This window comes from Heptranchias perlo, chromosome 27, assembly GCF_035084215.1.
Source record: "Heptranchias perlo isolate sHepPer1 chromosome 27, sHepPer1.hap1, whole genome shotgun sequence".
NCBI lineage: Eukaryota > Metazoa > Chordata > Chondrichthyes > Hexanchiformes > Hexanchidae > Heptranchias > Heptranchias perlo.
The window spans coordinates 19640435-19664390 of NC_090351.1; the positions used below are offsets into that span (position 1 = coordinate 19640435).

General features: G+C 43.5%; 1 protein-coding gene across 5 annotated transcripts in view; it reads right to left on the reverse strand.

Annotated features, from left to right (window-relative positions):
* The window catches only part of LOC137344446 (metabotropic glutamate receptor 4-like), a 922939-nt gene that overhangs the window by 489594 nt on the left and 409389 nt on the right, over positions 1–23956 (reverse strand). For all 5 annotated transcript variants that reach the window (XM_068007420.1, XM_068007417.1, XM_068007416.1 and 2 more), the window contains exons 4-5: positions 15179–15314; positions 11158–11312 (exon numbers count right to left, since the gene is read on the reverse strand). In XM_068007420.1, the coding sequence (XP_067863521.1) occupies positions 11158–11312; positions 15179–15314 (291 nt within the window). The remainder of the gene's footprint in view (positions 1–11157; positions 11313–15178; positions 15315–23956) is intronic.

Consider the following 23956-nt stretch of genomic DNA (forward strand, 5'->3'; position numbering starts at 1 on the left):
TTATATCACCAGGCCTCAATCCCACTTAAAAATATTTAAAACACAGTTGAAATAATACGAAGCATTAATAAATGAATGTTGCTTTTGAAAATGTTGCTTTCCTGCTCTGTCTGGTATGAAACATCTTGGAAGTATAGCATAGCATCATAGCAGGTACAGCACAGAAGGAGGCCATTTGGCCCATCATGCCTGTACCGGCTGATTGAAAGAGCTATCCTTCGTCCCATTCCCCTGCTCTTTAATTTTTTTTCCCTTTAAGTATTTATCCAATTCCTCTTTGAAAGTTACATGTATAATTTAAACTTAAAAAGTGGATTTGCTAAATCAAACCCAGGTAATTCATTTGGTAAAATGTAAGTTGGATTCTATGTTCATTGTGATTTTCCCCCCACTTCCATTTGCCCTTCCTTGCAGCTTATATGCGCTGCTTTATTTCGGATTGAGAATCTCTCTGAGTAAGCCTTGTGCGACAGTCTATGTAGAAAATATAACAAAATGGCTGGAGGGAAAAACAGCTTCACTACAATGAATTCAACAAAAAATTTGCACCACTGTTAGTTCTGTGTTATCCTTAAGTGTTTCATTCATTGATCTGCTACAGCAGGGAAATAAAGAAATATTTCAGTAGAGCTCAACCCAGACTACAACAGCCATCCTGTGAAAGAAATGGAAAACAAATCGATTTTATCACACATTAACCTGGCACTGTTAACAATTCAATTCTGTTGTTGAATAAAAGTCACTTTGAACTTCCAATTGGAATTAGAGGGCTATATGACTCCAGGCATGGTACAGAGTTGGTGGCAGCAATAGGATTCTGGTAGCCTATCTCCAAGAAGAGCTTGACAGGCTTCAAGGGTAATCAACAGCTGTCTTCAAACAGCATAGGCACTGCAGCTGGGGAAAGTGTGAAGGGAGCAGAGAAGGGAGGGGAACTCAAAAAAGCTAATTTGATGGCAAAGAATGTTGCACAATAGCCATATTGCAACTGCAGTTAGCAATGGAGAGAAAATGCATGAATCATCCAATCATCCATATTTTAGCGACTAGAGCAAGAAGTATTTTATTTGGGGGTCAGATGTCTGAAATAAAGCTGTGCGGGAGGATTGAGACTTTGGAATTGGTAGTGTGTAAGCCAAGCACTAGTTGTTAGATGGTCATATTGGAAGAGGGTTTACAATGATTAATGGAAAGATAAACCCATTTAAAAAGAACAGATTTGTGCTTTTGTTAGACATTATGGTAATGTTCTGAATTTATGTTTCCAACAGGGAACCTCACCTGCCAGAAGCATACATCAGAAATTCAGGTGTGCAACCACGACCTTTGTCTAATTGACTGTAGCAGATAGAGAAGTTAGACACTGAACTGTAACATTTTCCCAATGAAATGGGAAAGCTGAAGAGAAATCTCACTGTTTAACTAGGAACCCCTTCCCCCTCCAACTGATAACCCTGTCCATTCTAGAAGTTTTAGTCCAATAATCTGTAATTTCAGAAAGAAAAATTCAGTGAAACACAACGCTGGCTGGGAAATTTATTCTGTGAAGGCAATCAGAAACTAGGTTAATTCTACAAACATCAACTTAGTGAATATCCATGTAAAACTGTTAAAGAAAAAAAAATCACTTGAATTAAAAGTTACTCTGAATTTGAACACTGGAATCAAAAGTGCAACATGAGTTTCCCTCCGAAGGTATGCTACACTTAAAAAGGGATTTTCACCATAGCTATGAGGTATTAAAACTGTTTGTATCCCTAATATCCTACAAGCATCTCAGTGTTTGAGAGAATGTTTGACGGCATATTCCCATGAGCAGTTATTAATGTCACCTGGTACCTGAGAGCAAACAAGTAAAAGCATCAGTTTCAATCTGAAAATGAATCATTCATGAATCAGGGCCTAACTTCTAAAACATGACTGCTGTCATCACCTCATCAGAATTAATCATTCCAGTTCACCATTGTAATGATTATCAGGTTATTTTGACTTCTTTGGTTGAAAAATAGTCATTTCCTCTCAGTTGCTTTTACTCTTTGATAATGTATGATGTTTAGAAAAATAAAAAGGTGCCAAATAATTATTGGAACAGAAAATCCAAATTGGATCATTAAAAAGGTATGTGACTGAAAATGTTAGTTAAATGTAAGTTTTTTTTTGAATTCCACTGACTGTCTGAACATAACTAGAAACCTTAGTGGTGAGAGCTCACAGTACATACCACTCTGAGTTCTCAAAGAGAAACATAGAAGTACATCAGACAACACAGGCTCAATTTTCCCGGGAAATTGCGGGTGCGTTGGGGGCTCCAAAATACGGGGAAATCCCATTCGGGTTCAGAACCCGGCTCCAACCCGCAGACTTCCGGGTTCCCCACTGACGCGACTGGGTGCGCGCGCCTCCCGAATGCGGAAGTCCCACCAGCAATTAATGCTGGCGGTATGGTACTTGACACCGTTATCTAGATAGTTTAAATAGTGGAACGACTTCATTTTCTCCACATTGAGGCAGGGGTGCGATTTTGAAGCATCCTCAGCGTGTTTCCCATGCTGTGGGAAACGCTCCATGTTGCAACAGACATGTTTCAGCCAGCTTCTTTGACAGATGGGGAGAAAAGGTCACTTATTGTAGCAAGGCACTCAGTTCTTTCAGACAAAGTTGTGGCTGTGAGACCTTTGTGTTTTCACTGAAAATTCTTACTTTCCACTCAAAATTCTTCTGTTCACACATATTTAACTACTTTGCGGACTTCTTCAAACTCACAGCGTCATGATGGGGGCGCCATGGCTTCATTCACCACTACATCTGAGGACGAGCAACGTCACCAGCCTCGCCAGGCACGGCGTCCACCTCCGCCACTTGGAGCTCCACAACACAGTGCTGCGCCACAGGCACCTGCACAAGAGCACGGAGGGCAACAACAGAGAGGGGTGCCGCTTGAGGAGGCCCCATCCACATCTGCCACCCACATGTAGGAGGACGAGGACGAGGAGGAGCAACCCATGGGCAGAGCAGCGGCTCACCTGGCTGCTCGTGAGGTCAGGGAGTCACTGATATGCGAACGGTTCTCCTAACATCAGAAAGTGTGAACTGTCCAGTCCTCACACCACCTGGAAAGAGCAGCGCCCACTCCAGGCAGCCCAACCGTCTCTGCACAAAACGGTCCTGCAACTACACATACACCCACTGTAAAGTGACCCAATGAGTGGCATCAAGTGTCGCCATTCATGGTGAACCTCATATGAAAGGGCCCTATCACAAAAGCCAGTCAAGAATGGGCAAGATGTGGTAGCAGTGGTGACAAGTATAAAATTTAATGTTACTTTAACAAAAACTAAATATAAATAAAAAACATGACAGTCTGACAAATACCCTTGTGCATCCCCTTCATGCTCACAAAACCTTCGCCTTTCTCTTACGACTACTCCTACGTGGTGCATCTCTGTGGTTGCAGCAGAGGTAGTGGCAGGTTGCTCATGTTCATGCCCTGACCGATTAAATGCTTTGGGCCTATGCCCTCTGGGTTTTGGACCCCGTCAGGGCCCCTCCAAAGACTGCTCCCCCTGCACCTGTGGAGGGGCAGACTCAGCCACCTACAGTGGCAATGGGTGAGATGTGGGAGTGCTTTGAGTGGCGTCCCCACTTCCATGTCTCCTTTCGCCATCATCCCTCCCTGGGCCAGGCCCACATCACTCCTCCCATTGTGCTGGACAACAGTTTGGAGGACATGTGTGAGGCCTTGTAAGGCCAGTGCTAGTGTATCTGTCTGCCTGTTTAAGGCAGCAGAATGTTGTTCAGCCTGAATCCGAACGGCCGTTGTCAGGGCCTGAATGGACTCATTTGTGAGCCGTGCTTGAAGCTCAATGGAGGCTAGCATTCTCTCCATTGCAGACGTTCCTGCACTTATCTGTGACAGTATCTCAGAGAGTTGCTCACGTCCCTGTGACACTATCTCAGAGATTCCCTCCCGTACCTGTGCCATCATTCCACTCATGCAGGAGTTGGACTCCTCCATCCTCTGCGCTATTGTGGACTGTGCGTGGCACCTGTTCCAGTACCTCGGAAATGTGCTGCTGACCCTCGATCGTTCTCCTTTTAAAGGATGGCCCCCAGGGTTCCGCATCTGCGTCCAGCTGAGCAGAGCCTGGAGAGGAGTGCTCCCACCGACGCGGACTCTCCACAGCTGCCCCTGCCACCAGTGTCTGCTCATGCTCACGTGTGTGGTAACTCACCAGGTGCCAGCCCAACTAACTGAGGACTAGGACCCACCGAGCTGTGAGTATCTTTGCTGGTGGATGGCTCGCTAAGATGTGACGGTGCACCCTCAAAGGCCGGCAGGTCCTCTCAGGAGTCGCCCTCTGCCGCCACAGCAGTCGTCGAAGGCCCTGGAAGAGAACAGAAGGCAATATTAAGCATCATCAGAGAAATGTCATGTTGTGATGAGCATACTGAGGTGCTGAAGATGGCAAGGCATGTTAACATCAATTCATATTGTGTGTGATGAATGTTAAAGTTGTGTCACCACATGTTTGTCGGTTGCCAGTCTCGGCGTCCCGGACAGACAAGCACTCGAGGGTTCGGCTGAGCTCCAGCGCCTCCTGCTCCGCCTCTGTGAGAACGACAATTCGTTGCAGCCCCTCTCCGGTCCTCGCCCTCTCCCGTGCATTCTAAGCTCTCTTCTCCTATAAGGGGAGAAAGTACAGACGTGTGAGTGAGTGATGGTGAAGTGGCCAACCGATGAATGCATTGCTTTGGGTGAGGCTGACTGTGAAAGAGATGCATCAGAGGGTCAGTACAAGACAGAGCCATGACATTGAATGAGGATTGGGTTCAGTAGTAGTGGTGGGGTGACTAATGGGGAGGTGAAGAAATAATGAGGAAGTGCAGGTAAGTTGAGGATGAGGTTTGAGTGGGTGTGAGGAGTGATGTGATAGAGTAGTGTTGGCAGTGCAGAAGGAGTTGTGGGGTGGGGGCGGTGATGTGGAAGACGGAATGTAGGAGAATCAGTAAGTGTACTCACTTTGGCTGACCTAGTTAGGTCATTGAAGCGCTTCCTGCACTGGACCCAGGTGCGGGAGATGTTGCTGCTGCTGGTGACCTCCTCTGCCACCTTGAGCCAGGCCTTCTTGGTGGCAGAGGCAGGCCACTTCCTCCCGTCCGCCGGGTAAAATAGATCCCTCCTCCTCCTCCCCCCATCCAGTAACAACCGGAGTGAGGCATTGTTGAATCTTGGAGCAGCCTTGCCCCTGTGCTGCTCCATTGTGGTGTGTGGATGTTTGCTCCAGGAAAAGCCATTGGAGGAATGCCCTTTAAATAAAGCTCCTCCAGCTGACAGCCTGTGATGTGGGTGCACAGTCTGTCCACTGCGCAGTTTTCAGACGGCAAACCAGAAGCCACATTAAGTGGCACCAATTGAATCATGATCGCGTGGGGAATGGACATTTTTTATTGGGCGGGTTACCCACGTGCCCATTCACCCCCGCCCCCCCCGCTGCCATCCCACTTCCACTCTAATATCGGGGCCCATAAATCTGTCCAGTTAAGAAATGATTTAATTTTAGACAAACTATCATTCCTAAATCGTGTTTCTTATTTATGTCTTAGTTACATGATATCAAGATAATTTATTGTTTTAGAAATTCATTTCCTCCATTTTACAAGGTTCCTGTCTCAATGCCTGGGATACAAGGGATCAGTCCCTTGAACAGTAAAGATCAAAGGACAGTGGTAAATCAGACAGAGATAGAGCAGAGTGTTTGGGTGAAAGAAATGGACAGTAAATGTAAAGAAGTTTAGAATGACCCATCAGTATAGAGAAGATCGTGATAACAGAGATTGCAGAGATAGATAGAAGCACAATATTGGGTTGCAACTTTTAACTTATGTGCCTAAACATCTCAGAAATAGGATGACCAGATTTATGAGCACACACTGGGGCAGATTTATCTCTCTTAGGGAAATGCTCATGAAAACTGTTCATAATTTTAAAAATCTCTATTAAATCTCCTTTTAGCTAGCCTTCTCTGCTCCTGAGTTTCTCTTCATAAAAAGATAGTTTCTCATCCATATCATTAATCATCCTGGCTAGTATTCCACTCAGTGATCCCTCCTCAAACCAACTATCTCAGTCCCCCCCGAGTGGATGTATCTGCACAGGTGCTTGTAACAAGTGGACTGATGGTGCAGAAGGTGTGAGGTGCTGGCTTTGTGTGCGGCACTGGGAGCTGTGCTTGGTTGTTAGGAAATGCCTAAAGAAACAGAAAGAGAACATGTGCCAAAATGCTGGCTACAAAACACTATTTCAAACATAGTTTACATGGCGATATACTGTAAGTGAGTGAGTGAGTGAACACGCGAGTGAGTGAGTGAGCTGGGGGATTGCAAAAGGTAGGCTTCTGAATCAGCCTCCCCGACTCATTTCACTTCTCTCCTGTATTTTATTTCTAAATATGTAGCTGGAGATTCACCTGGCTCTTACACTGATTATTAGCCCAGTTGATGCAAGAATCAGGCATGTGGCTGTTCTAAAAGCTCTCACATCAGCCATTGATGTGCACTAAATAAATTAACAGCAGCAGAGATCTATACATTAACCCAAGGATCTTCAGCTGTCTTCTCATTTCAATTCCACGTTAGTGTAACTTTCTTATGCTGCCAAGGTCAAACCAGCCCCGCTATTCAACAATATTAGCAACATTCAAATACAATAAACAGGAAAAAATAATATTGATGTTAATTATAATTTTCCACAGCTTATCATTTTAAAAAGGGAATACAAATGGTGATACTCCAGGTTAAACTAGGTGCACATTTGATCATATCAAGTTTTAAACTGGGTGAGATTCAAGTAGATTTACATAGAATTATATAGAACGACATAGAATTTTACAGCACAGATAACAGGCTACTCGGCCCAAAGGGTCCATGCCGTGATTATGCTATTCACGAGCCTCCTCCCACCTCACTTTATCTCACCCTATCAACATATCCTTCTATTCCTTTCTTCCTCATGTATTTATCTCGCTTTCCCTTAAATGAATCTATGCTATTCGCCTCAACCGTTCCATGTGTTAGCAAATTCCACATTCTCACCACTGGGTGAACACTATTTAAAGATGGCAGTCATTATTCGTTCAGAGACTCACAAATCAAAGCTTTCATATGACTAACGCCACTAAATGGGCAAAAATTGGAACTTTATTCACTCATTTTAGAATCCAGTTCAAACTGAACGTTCCTTCAGTTAATAATTTGAGTGTATCTGGAAGGCAAAGAACTCCATATTATAATCAAAAAAACTCAATACAATTAGACCACGGGGAAGCTATTACTACACTATTGAATGGCATATTTGCAATTTCATTTCTATCCTTCTGAAACTGCAAACCAGGAGACAAGTGTGTCTGTATGACACTCTAGCCTTCATACAAATGTAAAGATTTAATACATATGCTTAAATATATATATATACATAAAATGCTGAGAGTCAAAGAGTGAGGGAGGAGTGTAGGTTTGATCTCCAGCCACTAATTTCCCACTCTCAGTTGCCACAAGTAGAGAGGAACCAAGCAAAGAGTACACCATCTGTATGTGGCTGGAGGAAAAGAAAGAGGAGAGAGCCACAGCTAGCAGCCAGCTACAGGGACATTGGTGGCACAATGGACGCCCACTAAGCAGCCACCCCATCAACAGAGAGGTGGCTGGGTCAGGTTGAACAAGGATGAGGGATAGTTTTACAAAGGAAAGAACATTAAATAAATATCTTAAAAACTAATGGCTTTCTCATGACATTGCTCAAGATAAGTCAGATGATTCATTGATCTGTAAGGCCAGGAGTGTTAATACACAATGTTTTATTTTGCTCATAATGGTATTTTATGTCCCTTAAATGCCACATAGTCTAATTATTAATTAGGTTGTTCACTGTTTAATTACTGTTTAGTCAGGGAACTTTGTAAATTGAATGCGCTCATCAGTTTCTGGTTTCAGCTCAGATGTGCACAGTATTTTAAGATTGTAGTCTATTGATAAGAAAGCATGATGTCTGCAATGAGAGTCTGCGTGCACACATACTGTTTTCAATGTGTTAGCCTGCAAATTATTAAAAAATAGTACTAGAGAAATTAATGGGACTGAAAGTCGATAAATCCCAAGGACCTGATGATCTACATCCCAAGGTTTTGAAAGAGGTGGCTATGGAGATAATGGATGAATTGATTGTCATCTTCCAAAATTCTATAGATTCTCGAATGGTCCCTGCAGATTGGAGGGTAGCAAATGTAACCCCACTATTTAAGAAAGGAGGGAGAGAGAAAACAGGGAACTACAGACCTGACATCAGTAGCAGGGAAAATGCTAGAATCTATTATAAAGGTTGTGATACAGAACACTTAGAAAATAATAATAGGATTTGGCAGAGTCAACATGGATTTATGAAATGGAAATCATGTTTGACAAACCTATTGGAGTTCTTTGAGGACGTAACTAGCAGAATAGATAAGGGGGAACCAGTGGATGTGGTGTATTTGGATTTTCAGAAGGCTCTCGATAAGATCCCACACAGGAGGTTGGTGAACAAAGTTAGAGCACGTGGAATTGGGGGTAATATACTGGCATGGATTGAGAATTGGTTAACAGACAGAAAACAGAGAGTAGGAATAAACGGGTCTTTTTCAGGTTGGCAGACTGTGACTAGTGGGGTACCGCAGGGATCGGTGCTTGGGCCCCAGCTATTCACAATCTATATCAATGATTTGGATGAGGGGATCAAATGTAATATTTCCAAGTTTGCTGATGACACAAAACTAGGACGGAATGTGAGTTGTGAGGTGGATGCAAAGAGGCTTCAAGGGGATGTAGACAGGCTAAGTGAGTGGACAAGAACATGGCAGATGGAATACAATGTTGAAAAATATGAAGTTACCCACTTTGGTAGGATAAACAGAAATGCAGATTATTTTTTAAAATGGTGAGAGATTGGGAAATGTTGATGTTCAAAGGGACCTGGGTGTCCTTGTACATGAGTCACTGAAAGCTAACATGCAGGTGCAGCAAGCAATTAGGAAAGCAAATGATATGTTGACCTTTATTACAAGAGGATTTAAGTACAGGAGTAAAGACGTCTTACTGCAATTATATAGGGCCTTGGTAAGACCGCACCTGGAGCATTGTGTACAATTTTGGTCTTGTTACCTAAGAAAGGACATTCTTGCCATCGAGGGAGTGCAACAAAGGTTCACCAGACTGATTGCTGGGATGGCAGGATTGTCATATGAGGAGAGATTGAGTAGACTAGGCCTGTATTCTCTGGAGTTTACAAAAATGAGAGGTGATCTCATTGAAACATACAAAATTCTTACAGGGCTCAACAGGGTAGATGCAAGGTGGATGTTTTCCCTGGTTGGGGAGTCTAGAACCAGGGGTCACAGTCTCAGAATAAGGGGTAGGCCATTTAGGACTGAGATGAGGAAAAATTTCTTCACTCAGAGGGTGATGAATCTTTGGAATTCACTACCCCAGAGGGCTGTGGAGGCTCAAGTCATTAAGTACATTCAAAACAGCGATTGATAGATTTCTAGATATTAAAGGCATCAAGGGATATGGAGATGGTGCAGGAAAATGGCGTTGAGGTAAAAGATCAGCCATGATCTTATTGAATGGTGGAGCAGGCGCGAGGGGCCGGATGGCCTACTCCTGCTCCTATTTCTTATGTTCTTATGTTCTTATTTTGGGATGTGGTCCTGGCAGCTATGCCTGATTCATGACTGCAGGTGAACTCCACCGCTGGCCCCACCAAAGTTTGCCGGATCAGGTTGAAGAATCAGAAGGAGCAGGCCTTTGGTGGGTTGGGGTGCTTCTTCAGCGCTCCCTCTACTAAACAGGGGCTGAAACTCGGCAGGGTTGGGGGTGACGGTGGTGGGGGGGTGGGTGGTGGGGGGTGGGAGGGTTGCCCAGTGTCAGTGTTCTAAAAATAAAATAAATTGAGCCCCTGATCTTCGGAGACCAGGTCCCAGCCTTGACCTGGGCCCACAGGTAGGGCCTACTTTAGCTCGTTAACAGTGAGGGTATGCCTGGATTACATCATGATCAATTCCGAATGAGAGTCAGGACACACAAACTCCCGACTATGGGAGTGGTCGCCCCCCGGCCTCTCCCCTTATGTTGATAGCCTGGCTGCCTTTGTTTTTTGATATTGTTGTCAAGTATAACACAGAAACTTGCACTGGACGATGTGACAAATGCAGTTTGAGGGATAGCTGAAGCATAAAAGATAGGATGTTGTTTGCATAATTAAAGTTTTATACTATTAAATGCATAGATTATTTACATTCGATAATCCTGATTTAGTGATGTGGATAATGCAATGGTGGGCACCTCAGGAAATTAAGCGCAGAGGCTGAAGTTTCCAATGCAAGTGCCAATTGCAAAGCGGTCTGGGGACCTGAGCACTAGCTGTGTCCTAAGCTCATTAGACCTGATCATCCTCTACAACCTTAGCAGAAGAACTCAGCAAAACTGTCAGGCACCAAAAGAATTTAATATAAATGCAAACCTGTGATAATTATTTTTTCTCCCCCCTGCCATTACACCTCCTTTCCTGAGAGCAGTTTGACTGCTGCTGATAGAATACAGAACCTTTGCAACCAACCCTGATCCCATTCCTGTCTGGCATCCACATACATGCATTTCCAGCAGTGATTCACTAGATAATGACCAGGATAACCACCCTGGTCTGCTTTTTTCCCTTCACTAGGCCAGGGATATTAAGGTCAATTGAAGAAGCCCTAATGTCACACCAAATGAAATCAGCTAACTCATCGTAAACTAAGGATCAAACCTGGAATTTTCCTGGTCTGGATAGAGCCTTGCATTTACTCACTGAGCTATTTAATAAGCTTAGCCTTTTTTTTTTAGTTTTGCTCAACCCTCGAAGAGATAAAATAACCACCAAAAGAAAAATGATTGTGATCACAGAACTTCTACAGAAGGACATATTATAAATTTCAATTACAGTCTGCAGAAGACTTGTGAAAAAGGAACTGCAAGTTTAAAACAAGATCAATTAATAGGTTTGTTATTAATTTGCAGTCATTTCTGTTAATAAGACAAGGAGAAAAAGAAATGGATCTCCTGAGGTACGAGGCCACATTCTCTCACCTCGGACTGAAACCCTCCTGGGAAGGATAGTGACAGCTCCTGCAGCTACTTCCTCCTGCTGCAGCACTGGTGTCACTTTGGAGCCCCAACTGTCGGATCCGACCCACAGAAAGTGGCCGGTCTGATTGGCCCTTTTTGTCGCCTCCAGCACCCGCCTACACAAAAAGAACATGAAAGAAATTACTTTGATACTTATTTGCTGGAAGCAAAAGCTATGCCTGGAGATATGGCACAAAATTGATTACTGCGCTCTGAAAACTAATTTGGTCACTGCACCTATTATGGAACCGCAATATATTATTTGACAAGTAAGTTGTGAATGATCCCTTAGGAAAAAGGTAACGCTACTGGCACTTGCAGCTTTTTGACTTCATCATTATTACCTCTGCGTTATTTTTCCTTAGCAACCTTAAAAATGAAGGAGATGGAATTTATTATTATTTCTTAATATCATCCTTTAGGAGCAGCTTGCAGAGTAGAAAGCAATTTGTATTTTGGGGGGGAGGGTTAATTAGATTTTAGTTGCTTATTTTGTATCGTGTTGTATGCTTGAGAAAATGTGTCATGTCTCATGGATCAGTTGATTCACAATAATTGTTTTAAATGAGCACAGTTTTCCATTATGGATTAGCTGATGTAAAAATAGAACACGATTTTTACTATACAGCTAGTCTATTACTTTTGAATTTATATCACATGATGTTATATCAGAAGATAGTTACGAATGAGCAGCCCATGCAGCCCAACTTAGATCTCCTTAGAAAGACCCTAAAGCCCCTCATGGCAGCATTCAAATATTTCTTAAGTGACTTTTGCCTCCCAGAAGTCCATTCCATGTGTTGAATCCTCTTTGTGTGACATTAAGCTCTCTGACATCATAAATTGATATTTCACCAGTTCGAACTTGTGTCCCCTGGTTGGCTATCATGGTTTAATTGGAGGTTGTGTTCTGGATTTAACTTTTCTGTACCATCTACAAGATCCGCTTCTTTCAAGAATGAACAGGCCAAACTTCTCTAGGCTTTCCTTATAACTTGGACATTTAGTTTTTGTGTCATAATATGATTAGGCGGAGTCAACATGGTTTTATGAAAGGGAAATAGTGTTTGACAAATCTATTTGAGTTTTTTGAGGATGTCACGAGCAGGGTAGATAAAGGGGAACCAGTGGATGTAGTATATTTGGATTTTCAAAAGGCATTTGATAAGGTGCTGCACATAAGGTTGTTACACAAGATAAGGACTCATGGGTTGGGGGTAATATATTAGCATGGGTAGAGGATTGGTTAAAGGACAGGAAACAGAGAGTAGGGATAAATGGGTCATTTCCTGGTTGGCAGGCTGTAATTAGTCGGGTGCCGCAAGGATCAGTGCTGGCGCCTCAGCTATTTACAATCTACATTAATGACTTAGATAAAGGGACCTAGTGTAATGTATCCAAGTTTGCTGACGATACAAAGCTAGGTGGGAAAGTAAGCTGTGAGGAGGACACAGAGTAGGATTTTGACTCGGAGCCGGGAAGGGGGCGGGGGGTCGAATCGCGGCCGGGAAACCTGGAAGTACAGTCAGTCGTCGGGGGTGGGGGGGGGGGCGGAGATTGGGGTCATAGGGGGCGATTGGGCGTCAGTCAGTGGTGGGTCAGTTACTGGGGGGGGGGTCGGGATCAGCAGTCATCACAGGGGTCCGTGATCGTAGCAGGGGGTCGCTGCAGGTAGGCTTGTTGGGCCTGGGGGAAGCACTCCTACTCCTCAGGGCCCAAAAGCTGTGGCACAAAGGCACTTACCTGCAGTTTCAGACCTTCTCACCTCCTCTCATGCGGCATGAAGGAGAAGGTCCAGGAATCCCGGCCCCCAGAGGCTAAAATCGCAAAACCCTTCGAAAAGGAGGCCCGCAGCCTCCCTGAAAGGTTTTAGTGACCAAACTGCCTCCTGGGAGCAGTCCCGTACCGTCCCGGTGAAAACCGGAAATGGGTGGGTTGGAGGAAATTTTCAATGCCCCCCTGCCCCCAACCCATCCGTTGTTCACAGTTAAAATCCCACCCAAAGTGTCTGCAAAGAGATATAGACAGGTTAAGTGAGTGGGCAAGAAGGTGGCAGATGGAGTATAATGTGGGGAAATGTGAGGTTATTCACTTTGGTAGGAAGAATAGAAAAACAGAATATTTTTTAAATGGTGAGAAACTATTAAATGTTGGATTTCAGAGGAACTTGAGTGTCATCGTACACAAAACACAGACATGCAGGTACAGCAAGCAATTAGGAAGGCAAATGGTATGTTAGCCTTTATTGCAAGGGATTTGGTGTACAAGAGTCGGGAGGTCTTGCTGCAACTGTACAGGGCTTTGGTGAGACCACACCTGGGATACTGTGTACAGTTTTGGTCTCCTTACCTCAGAGTTGGTGTAACGAAGGTTCACTAGATTGATTCCTGGGATGAGAGGGTTGTCCTATGAGGGGAAGTTGAGTAGAATAGGTCTACACTCTCTGGAGTTTAGAAGAATGAGAGGTGATCTCATTGAAACATATAGACCCCGATTTTCAAAGGAAATTGCAGGTGTGTTGGGGGGGCGGGGGGACATGAAAGGCCCCAACCTTCCGACTTCCAGGTTTCCCTGTGTGCACACGCTTCCCGAACGCAGAAGTCCCGCCGGCAATTAAAGCCGGCGGGATGATAGTTAAAGAACCAAATGTACCTCATTGAGGTACTTAAGGTACTTTATTTCTGACATAGTAGATACCGAAAACAATTTTAAATTTACCTGGGCGGCTTTCCCACAGCTTCCGATTCACGCCTGGTGAAACCAGGAGCGAAGGGACGGATCAGGCAAAAATAAACAAAATAAATTAAATAAAAAACCATTGCACAAAGTTAAAGTACAAAATAAACCTACCTTTCCACCCTGCTCCGATGTCTCCCTCTCCGACGGCCCCCCGATGTCCCTCCCAGCCCCTGATGTCTCCCTTTCCGATCTCCCTCTCCTCACTCCGATCTCCCTCTCCCCCCCCCACCGATCTTTAGCGCCCGCCACTCTCTGTTCCAGTGCCAGATGACATCTCTCTCTCTCTCTCTTTCTCTCCCCCCACCCCCAGCATTGCAGCTCCTGTCGGCAACCAGCCTGTCAATCAGGCTGGCAACCCGCCACCATTTCAAAATTGAGCCCATAAGATTCTGAGAGGGCTTGACAGGGTAGATGCCGAGAGGCTGTTTCCCTTGGCTGGAGAGTTTAGAACTAGGGGACGTAGACTCAGGATAAGGGGTCGGCCATTTAGGACTGAGATGAGGTGAAATTTCTTCACTCAGAGGGTTGTTAATCATTGGAATTCTCTACCCGAGGGCTGTGGATGCTCAGTCGTTGAATATATTCAAGGTTGAGATAGATAGTTTTTTGGACTGTAAGGGAATCAAGGGATATGGGGATTGGGCAGGAAAGTGGAGCTGAGGTAGAAGATCAGGCATGATCTTCTTGAATAGCAGAGCAGGCTCGAGGGGCCGTATGACCTACTCCTGCTCCTATTTCTTATGTTATGGGATTAGTCTTGGCTTATCCCTGCACCATTTGCAGGGCTTGAAATGATCCCTTCTTGTTTCAGTATTCAAGGTATGGTCAGACTAGAGTGCCATAGAGTTTAGCATGACTTCCTCTACCTCCACTGTTCTCGATATGTAGTTCAGTGTTCTATGTGCTTCATTGATTGCTGCTCTGCAGTGATTGGACATGTTGAACACTGAGTTTATTACAACTCCTAGGCTTCTTTCAATGTGGCCTTTTGCTTTTTCATCCCAACCCCTGGAATATGTATGACATCTGTTTTTTTCTTCTCATGTCCAATACTTTCCCTTTATCTGTAGTAAATGCCTACCACCATGGTTCAGAATACTTACACATTGTATCTAATTCATAGTTCTTGGACTGCCTCCTCTGATTCAGCTACCTCTCCTAGTTTGTTATTATCTACAATTTAACCATCTAGCACTGAGCTTTTGAATTTAAGGCTTCCTTCACCTGCAGTATCAAGACTCACCTGATGTCATCTTCATTTGCAAATATAATGACTGCACGTGCATTCGGGGTTTCCAGTAGACGCTTGATAATTTTGTCAAACTCTGCTCGCTTTGGGTCTCGTGGAATCTTCAATGACTGGGCCACGCAGACTCCACCTGCAATGAGAAAGTACAAAGGGTGAGCTAGCTGTCAGATGGAGAGGGTTACTGATTGCTTATGACTCTATGGTGCAGGAAAATGCAATCACAACTCTTAACATCCGATATTTACTGATTAACTGCTCATTGATCGCTTGATTTATCAATTAATAATCAGCAAATGTAAAATTACTTCAGTAATCAATGGTGTAAGGACATATTAAAAACAGAAGCTCCAAAGATTATAAAGTAAAAAAAACACTTTGCCATCAGGGGAAAAAAAAAGACAGCATCAATATGTGAAATTTTCCTTTTGATCACAGTAGCACCAGTTAAAAAAATGAAATCAAAAACTTATAAAAGAAACTAACCAATTCAAAATCCAAAGTGACATGGATAAAGAGGGAGTATCTGACACCCTCTTACCACCTAGCATAACACGATTGTACTTACAGGTCCTGTCAATCAGAATTAGTCCCCATACAGAAATTCTTAATTTTTGCTTATGCACTAAACTGGTGCATTGGCTCAGAATCTCCCAGAAAGCTTCAGTGTAACTATGGCATAAGAGCAGAGTTTTTTAGGAAATTCAGTGTAACACAGTAGCTGCAACGGATTTACACCCGTTTTACACCGAAACATCACTATCCATGAATTTCCTAGATTGTTTGCACTACTTCAGAGATATGTCCGCTGAAACCCTCTGTCGCTCATTTACATTGCTCCACCCCCATGTCGAAGATCAGCTCATGCAAGTTTCCTAGATTTATGCAAATATTGCACCGGCATAGATTTATTGCGAAAAATTTAGGCACAGCACGGCCCAAAGTCACCTGATAGCAGAGTAACTGAGATATCAGGGGCTTGAGAGCAATTTTCTGCGGAATTTTTTTCTTTTCCTTACTAAGACCTGGACTATACGTAACTGAAGTCAGTCTCAGTGCACTCGATATTTTTCAACCCTCCGCCACCCACCTTCCCCCCGCCACATGTTCAGAAGGACTAAGCTGCTGGAATTGCCTTCTCAATGGGCATACCCCTATTCTGCATAATAATGGAAGAGGAAGAGGAGCAGCAGAAACAGGAGGATCTGAGAGTGAGGCATCATGGCAGGAAACAGCAACCCCGATATAGTTTCCCTATTGATGGTGCTGCAGTCGCGTTTGTTTTATGCTGGTTATTATGTTATGCCATAGGCAAATAAGCTTTGCAGGAAATTTTGGCATACATTCCCGCTGGCAAGTTCAGCGCAGAAACCACCGTAAATTTCGGCGTAATTTCTGTGTAAGTACGATCCAGGAAATTCTAGCCCATCCATCATTTTTAACAAAGCTTTGAACTCTGGGGCTCGTCAGATGGGTTAATTTTTTTTTGGTCCTGTATATTCCCATATTCCTATAATACCACAAAGTTCTAACTACAGAATATGTGTTTAGCCTTCATTGCAAGAGGATTTGAGTACAGGATCAAGGATGTCTTACTGCAGTTATGCAGGGCCTTGGTGAGACCACACCTGGAGTACTGTGTGCAGTTTTGGTCTCCTTACCTAAGAAAGGATATACCGGCCATAAAGGGAGTGCACCGAAGGTTCATCAGACTGATTCCTGGGATGGCAGGACTGTCTTATGAGGAGAGATTGGGTCGACTCGGCCTATATTCACTCAAGTTTAGAAGAATGAGAGGGGATCTCATTGAAACATATAAAATTCTAACAGAACGAGGGGTCACAGTCTCAGGATACGGGGTAGGACATTTAGGACTGAGATGAGGAGAAATTTCTTCACTCAGAGGGTGGTGAACCTGTGGAATTCTCTACTACAGAAGGCTGTGGAGGCCAAGTCACTGAATATATTTAAGAAGGAGCTAGATAGATTTCTAGACACAGAAGGCATCAAGGGGTATGGGGAGAGAGCGGGAATATGGTATTTGGATAGAGGACCGGTCATGATCATACTGAATGGCAGAGCAGGCTCGAAGGGCCAAATGGCCTCCTCCTGCTCCTATTTTCTATGTTTCTATGTTAATACTGTATGAGCTGTCACATCACTCTGTAGTAAGTATTATTTATGAAATGGATGTGTAGCTGTCAGATCTGGTGCTATAAAATCATTGCAGACAAACAACTTGGTGAGGCTTATACTTTGACATAAACACATTACCATTTTAAATTTTATTTTAAACATTGCTGATATATTTGACACTTACAATGAGGGGGTAGATTTACATTGCTTTACATACATGAGTAACCTAATCTATTATCATTTTAATATTGTATGTTAAGTTCTGTTCTTTTTGAGAATATTTAGCAATTTCAAAAAAAGCATTAGAAATTGTGACAATCACTGAGCCTCCTTTGTGTTTTCAACTGGGTACAAAACATTTTGAACCAGAGGCCAACGAGACAGTATCTGTGGATTGACAAGCAGGAGAATGTGCAGCTGTTGATATGGAAGTGCTTGCCGCTTTTGGCAAGCAGTCACAGGAATTTGAGACCACAACAAACAGCACGCCTCACTGATCAGGAGTATCATGATCACTTAGAAAACATGTTCATTGCTGGATGTTGTTGTTCTTTTTCAGTGTAATAATCTAAACAAGAATTCTACCTAGTCCAGGATAATGAGAAAAAACTGAGACAGTGGAACACAGTGTGACAAAAATATAGGGGGACATTTTTAAAAATCATTCTTTGTGATGTGGTCGTTGGTGGCAAGGCCATAATTTATTGCCCATCCTTATAGATTGTGACCCAGCGACAATAAAGGAATGACAATACAAGTCCAAGTCAGAATGGTGTGTGACTTGGAGAGGGACTTGGAGGTGATGGGTGTTCCCATGCACCTGCTGCCCTTGATCCTTCAAGGTGGGGAAGTTGCAGGTTTGGGAGGTTCTGCCGAAGAAGCCATGGCAAGTTGTTGCAGTGCATCTTGTGGATAGCACACACTGCAGCCATGGTGCGCTGATAGTGGGTGGAGTGGATGTTTAAGCCAGTGGATGGGGTGCCGATCAAGAGGATTGCTTTGTCTTGGATAGTGTCGAACTTCTTGAGTGTTGTTGGAGCTGCACCCATCCAGACAAGTGGAGAGTATTCCATCACACTCCTGATTTGTGCCTTGTAGGTGGTAGAGAGACTTTAGGGAGTCAGGAGGTGAGCCACTCGCCACAGAATACACAGCCTCTGAGCTTCTCTAGTAGCCATGGCATTTATGTGGAGGTTCCAGTTGAGTTTCTGGTCAATGATGGGAACCTCAGCAATGGTAATGCCATTGAATGTCAAGGGGAGGGTGTTTATGCTGATTTTTACGTTCCACCATAGGCAAATGAGCTTTGCAGGAAGGTTCAATGTACGTTTCCATCGGATCTTGTTGGAGATGGTCATTGCCTGGCACTTGTGTGGCACGAATGTTACTCGCCATTTATCAGCCCAAGCTTAACTTTAACTTAACCTGCCTGGCAGGAGACTAACAGGATCAGGTCGGGCACCTGTTTTACACCCCAACTGACTTCAATGGAATGTAAAATTGGGCGAATCATAAAACTGGCACCCGATCCTGTCAGTTTCCCTTCGGGTGGATTAGGTTAAATTTACCCCTCTTAGATATTTTAATCCTTTCATGACATGTTTATTACAAATGAATAATAAATGTTATCAAACATTTAGGAACTGGTTATGGCTTGATATTTGTAGCAGTACCAAACTACAGCTAATGATTTTTTCTCGTGGTAGAACAGTTTTTATAGTACAATTCTTACAGTTTGTTTCAACAACTGTTTATGTTTTCTCATCGGGATATTGTGGGATTGCTGAAGATTGAAATGCTGCAGTGCTTTACAGGAGATACAAAAAAAAGTTTGTATGACCGAAACTTTTCATGCTGACTTAATAAGAGCATCAAACAGAGGGAACGGAAAGGAGGCCATTTGGCCCATCGAGTCCGTACCGGCTCTATGCAAGAACAATCCAGCTAGTCCCACTCCCCTGCCCTATCCGCGTAGCCCTGCAAAATTTTTGAACGGTGTGAAGTTCCTGTACTGATGCGGTAAATACAGACTAAACTCGCCTCAAAAAGTTAGGGCTTGTCCATTCAGTCTAGCGGCCTTTTTAGCGACTCGGTAAGTGCTAATTACTGCCAAACAACCTCTCTGGCACTGAAAAATAACTTTTACAAGTGTGGAGTCTCATTCCTTCAGCTTTTAATTATTGTTGGAGATCTTTTTTTAAATTTAATTAAATTTTAATAAAAACTTTTTCTTTCTGTCTCTTTTTTCACTCTCTTTTAATCCAATCTTTCTTTCCCTCTCTTTATTTTGTTTCCTGTACCTGATTTGGTATTGAATTCACTATTCGAACTTACACTTCCTGGTTCAGACTCTGCACTGATCATTAACGATTCTTCAATCTGATTGATTAAGGAGACACACAGTTGCTTGCCCTGTTCTCACAGGTCCTAGATGCCCTGTGGAGGACGCTGCGCTGTTTGGATCTCCCGCTGACAGCAGCTTACCGTGCAAAACCCCATGGACAGTCTATGGGCAAGTGCAAGCCTAATGAACATCAGGTGCCGTTCGTTCACCACTCACAGCAAAATCTGGCCCAATGTTTAGAGACAACATAGAATTCAGCACATTTCAGAGATCTCCCTAGCTTCTTTTTAGTCTAGCCTGTCCCTCAGGTGTATTAAACTATGAGTCAGGTGTTCTCTTTTTGTGACTGTAGCAAAAAGCTCCCATGAAACTTTCATTACTACTACTGGCACGAAGGGCAAAAGAGTTGTACATTTTGTCTGTAAAGAAAGAAAGTAGAACTTGCATTTATAGAGCACCTTTCACGACCTCTGGATGTTCCAAAGCGCTTTAGTACTTTTGAAGTGGAGTCACTGTTGCAATGTAGGAAACATGGCAGCCAATTTGCGCACAGCAAGGTCCCACAAACAACAATGTGATAATGCCCAGATATCTGTTTTAGTGATGTTGGTTGAGGGATAAATATTGGGCCGGACACTAGGAGAACTCACCTACTCTTCTTCGAATAGTGGTATGGGATCTTTTACATCCACCTGAGAGGGCAGACGGAGCCTCGGTTTAATGACTCATCCGAAAGACGTCGCCTCCGACAGTGCAGCACTCCCTCAGTACTGCAATGGAGTGTCAGCTTAGATTTTGTGCTCAAGTCACTGGTGTAGGGCTTGAATCCACAACCTTCTGACTCCGAGGCGAGAATGCTACCCAATGAACCATGGCTGACTCAATATAATGCAACCAGATATGCCCAGTGTAGTTTAGATATTTGACTAATATTCATACAAAGGTTTTAATTAAATAAGTGTTCATAAGTGAACAATGTGAAAAATGTAAATAATATATATACTCAAAACCATACTGCATTTGAAAAAAATGCATCATTATACATTTCTGGCATCTCCATGAAAGGATAAGGAGCAAAGGAAGGAATCAAATTTGCAGTAGCAACAAAAAGAATCACTTCATTGAAGCTATTGTAGTAAGGAAATGCTGTAAATTTGATGCATTAAATGTGGTAACAGGAGGATTTTTCCCTTTAAAGACATAGCTTCTGATGTAGAAATTCAGATATTCTGTTTTTCATTTACTGCACTTGCACTGCTGTTTCCTATAATTGACGCTGACACATCCAGACAAACATCAAAAATCCATTACCACATCACAATGCATTGCCAAACTGCTGTGATGCTACAAATTTGAACAAGATACTATTGAAGTCAGCTCCCTGTGCATCACTCATTCAGGCTCAAAGTACTTGGTCTAGAAATTGGTACACGCCCGAATCAGGGCTCAATCCCAGTGTCATGCACGTGTCAGTGGCAGGTCCACGCCGAATTGGTCCGCCGGCCTCATTTGTTTACTGCGATGGGCAGTCAGGGCCCCAGAGGCAGCTCACAGTCCCGGGAAGAACCAAGATCGGCCAGCCCAAGCGATAAACAGAATCTGGGAGGAGGGGGGGCGAGTGGCCGCTGGCAGCAGCCCATGAATTTAATGTTCCTCCCGGCTCCACAGTAAGGTAAATTTTAAAAAAAACTTGCCTTTCTGAAGGCAGCCTCCAGCGGTCCCTTTAAGGCCCACTGGTTTAACTGCTAAGTGCCTGAGAAACTGCTGACAGTCGCTAACGAATTTTGGAAAAGGGGCCACAAACAGGCGTTAGCCCCCCTTAATTCCATGTGCAAAGGGCCTAATGCCTGTTTCAGGTGCTAGCCCTGAACGCCTTTACAGGAGCCTTTACCAATATGATGGGCGGCGTACTACTCGCCTGGAATGTGCATGCGTGTACTCCATATTGCATGCTTAGGTGCCGATTTTACGCATGTAAAATAAATTTCTACCCCCATATGTGGATTGGGTCAATCAAGCACCTGATGAAATACACCCGATGAAGCTCAAATTCAATCGTTCAAAGTATAAGGAAAAGAGGGTCACTTGGGAAGTGGATTTAGTTTGGCATGAACACCTATCCAAATCCTGAAAATGCAATGAGTTGTAGAATCAGAACAACACTAGCAATGAAAGTTGGTACACAACACATATACTATGCTATCTATTGAAGTGTGTCCACCATCAAGGAAAGTCACACTTTCATACGTAATTGTTGATGCAAATTTCACAGTGGAAAAAAAAACACCAGAAAATTTAGTGACAGATCAAGAAAATCCCAACTACCTTCCCCTGACCTTCAACAGAACTCTCATCACCAAATCCCCCACCATCAATATCTTGGTTGTCACCAATGAAGCTTAACTGAACCAGCCGTATCCACACCATGACTATGTGGCATAAGTTCGGTACTCTGTGATGAATGCCTCACCTCCTTTTCATCTACAAGGTACAAGTCAAGAGTGTGATGGAATTTTCAACACTCCTCTGGATGGTGCAGCTGCAGCACCACTCAAGAAACTTAACATTATCCAGGACAGAGCCATATACTTGATTGACAACCCTGCTACTGGGTCAATATGCATTCCATCCACCACCAGCACACTGTGGCTGTAGTCTGTACTATCTACAGGATGCACTGCAGCAACTCACCAAGCTTCCTTGGTAGTACTTCCCAATCCTGTGACCTCTACCACCAAGAAGGTCAAGAAAGTCATGGGAACACCATCACCTCCAATTGCCCCTCTAGGTCACACACTATCTTGACTTGAAACAATGTCATCATTTTTGCATCATCACTGGGCCAAAATCCTGCTGTTTATGGGACCTTGCTGTGTGCAAATTGGCTGCCGTGTTTCTTACATTACAACAGTGACCACACTTCAAAAGTACTTAATTGGCTATAAAGCGTATTGGAATGTCTTGAGGTCGTGAAAGGCATTACATAAATGCAAGTCTTCTTTTCTTTCGTTCCCTCTCTAAACCTCTCCCTCTCTCTTTCCTTTAAGATCCATCCTTACAATCCTCTCATCAACCTTTTGGTCATCCCTCCTCCTAATATTTCCTTCTTTGGTTCAGTGTCAATTTTCATCTGATTATGCCTCTGTGAAGCACCATGGGTCATTTTTCTATGTTAAAGGCACTCTATAAATGCAAGTTATTGTTATTGTACACATTATCCAGTGCCTGCAGCCTACTGCCTTTCTTTTGAAACATATGCAAATTCACTTTGTTTTAAAACTCAACCATTAACCATTAGTCAATCACAGCATCCTTTCCACAAAGAAAATAACAATGAAAATTCCCAAAACATGACAAGCTATAAGGGTGATTTTAGGATGTTGGACTTTATTTTATGAAGAGAGATTCGCCGATGAAAATATTTTAAAAAGAGATACCATGCATGGCTTTCAGTTGCTGAAATTGTATGGTAGTCAGCCAGATATCTGATATGTGCAGGAGCCCATCATTATGCTTCATAGTCTCCAAACCAAACCAAACTACTTAGGAATACAAATAGAGTTGCTCTTTGCCTGATAATGGAGTACATAGTCTCTCACCATCAGAATACATATGAATATCCGAACATACAATAACGACAGGCAAGAAAAGGCCAGCTGGTCCACCAAGCCTGCTCCACACTCATGATACCTAGAGTACCATGACTAGACACTCCATACCTCCAAGTAGCTTAATAATCTCCGTGAGAGGCAAAACTACAGAAAAAAAATACAGGGAAATAAAAAAGGTAAAAGCTCTGGAAAATTTCTCTCCGACCCCCCTCAGGAGATCGATACCAGTCCAGGAAATCACATTGACCACGCGTATGTTAACTGTTAATCCACTTTCCTTCTATATGATGTGATCTCTGCCCCAGCCAAGAATTGGTCCAGCCCCCTCTTGAAAGCATGCAGAGAGTCAGCACACGCCACACTAGCCGATAAGCGGGATGTTCTACAGAACTAAGCAAGAGCCAATATAAGAACCCCCAAATCTGTTTCGGGATACTGCTCATCTATGACCAATTAAAACCATCCAGCTTATCAGCATAGAGCACTGTTAAGCTGACCACTGCTTGTCCCTCTACCGTCGCTCTTTCTACACCTTTGATTGCTGTGATCATCTCCCAGCCGAGAAGTGATAGGGGGCAGTTGGAAAGATTATCTGTAATCACCAGGCATTGTTCTCTGACTATATATGCTATGCGTTTTTAGAACCCTTCACTCACCTGACGAAGGAGGTAAGCTCCGAAAGCT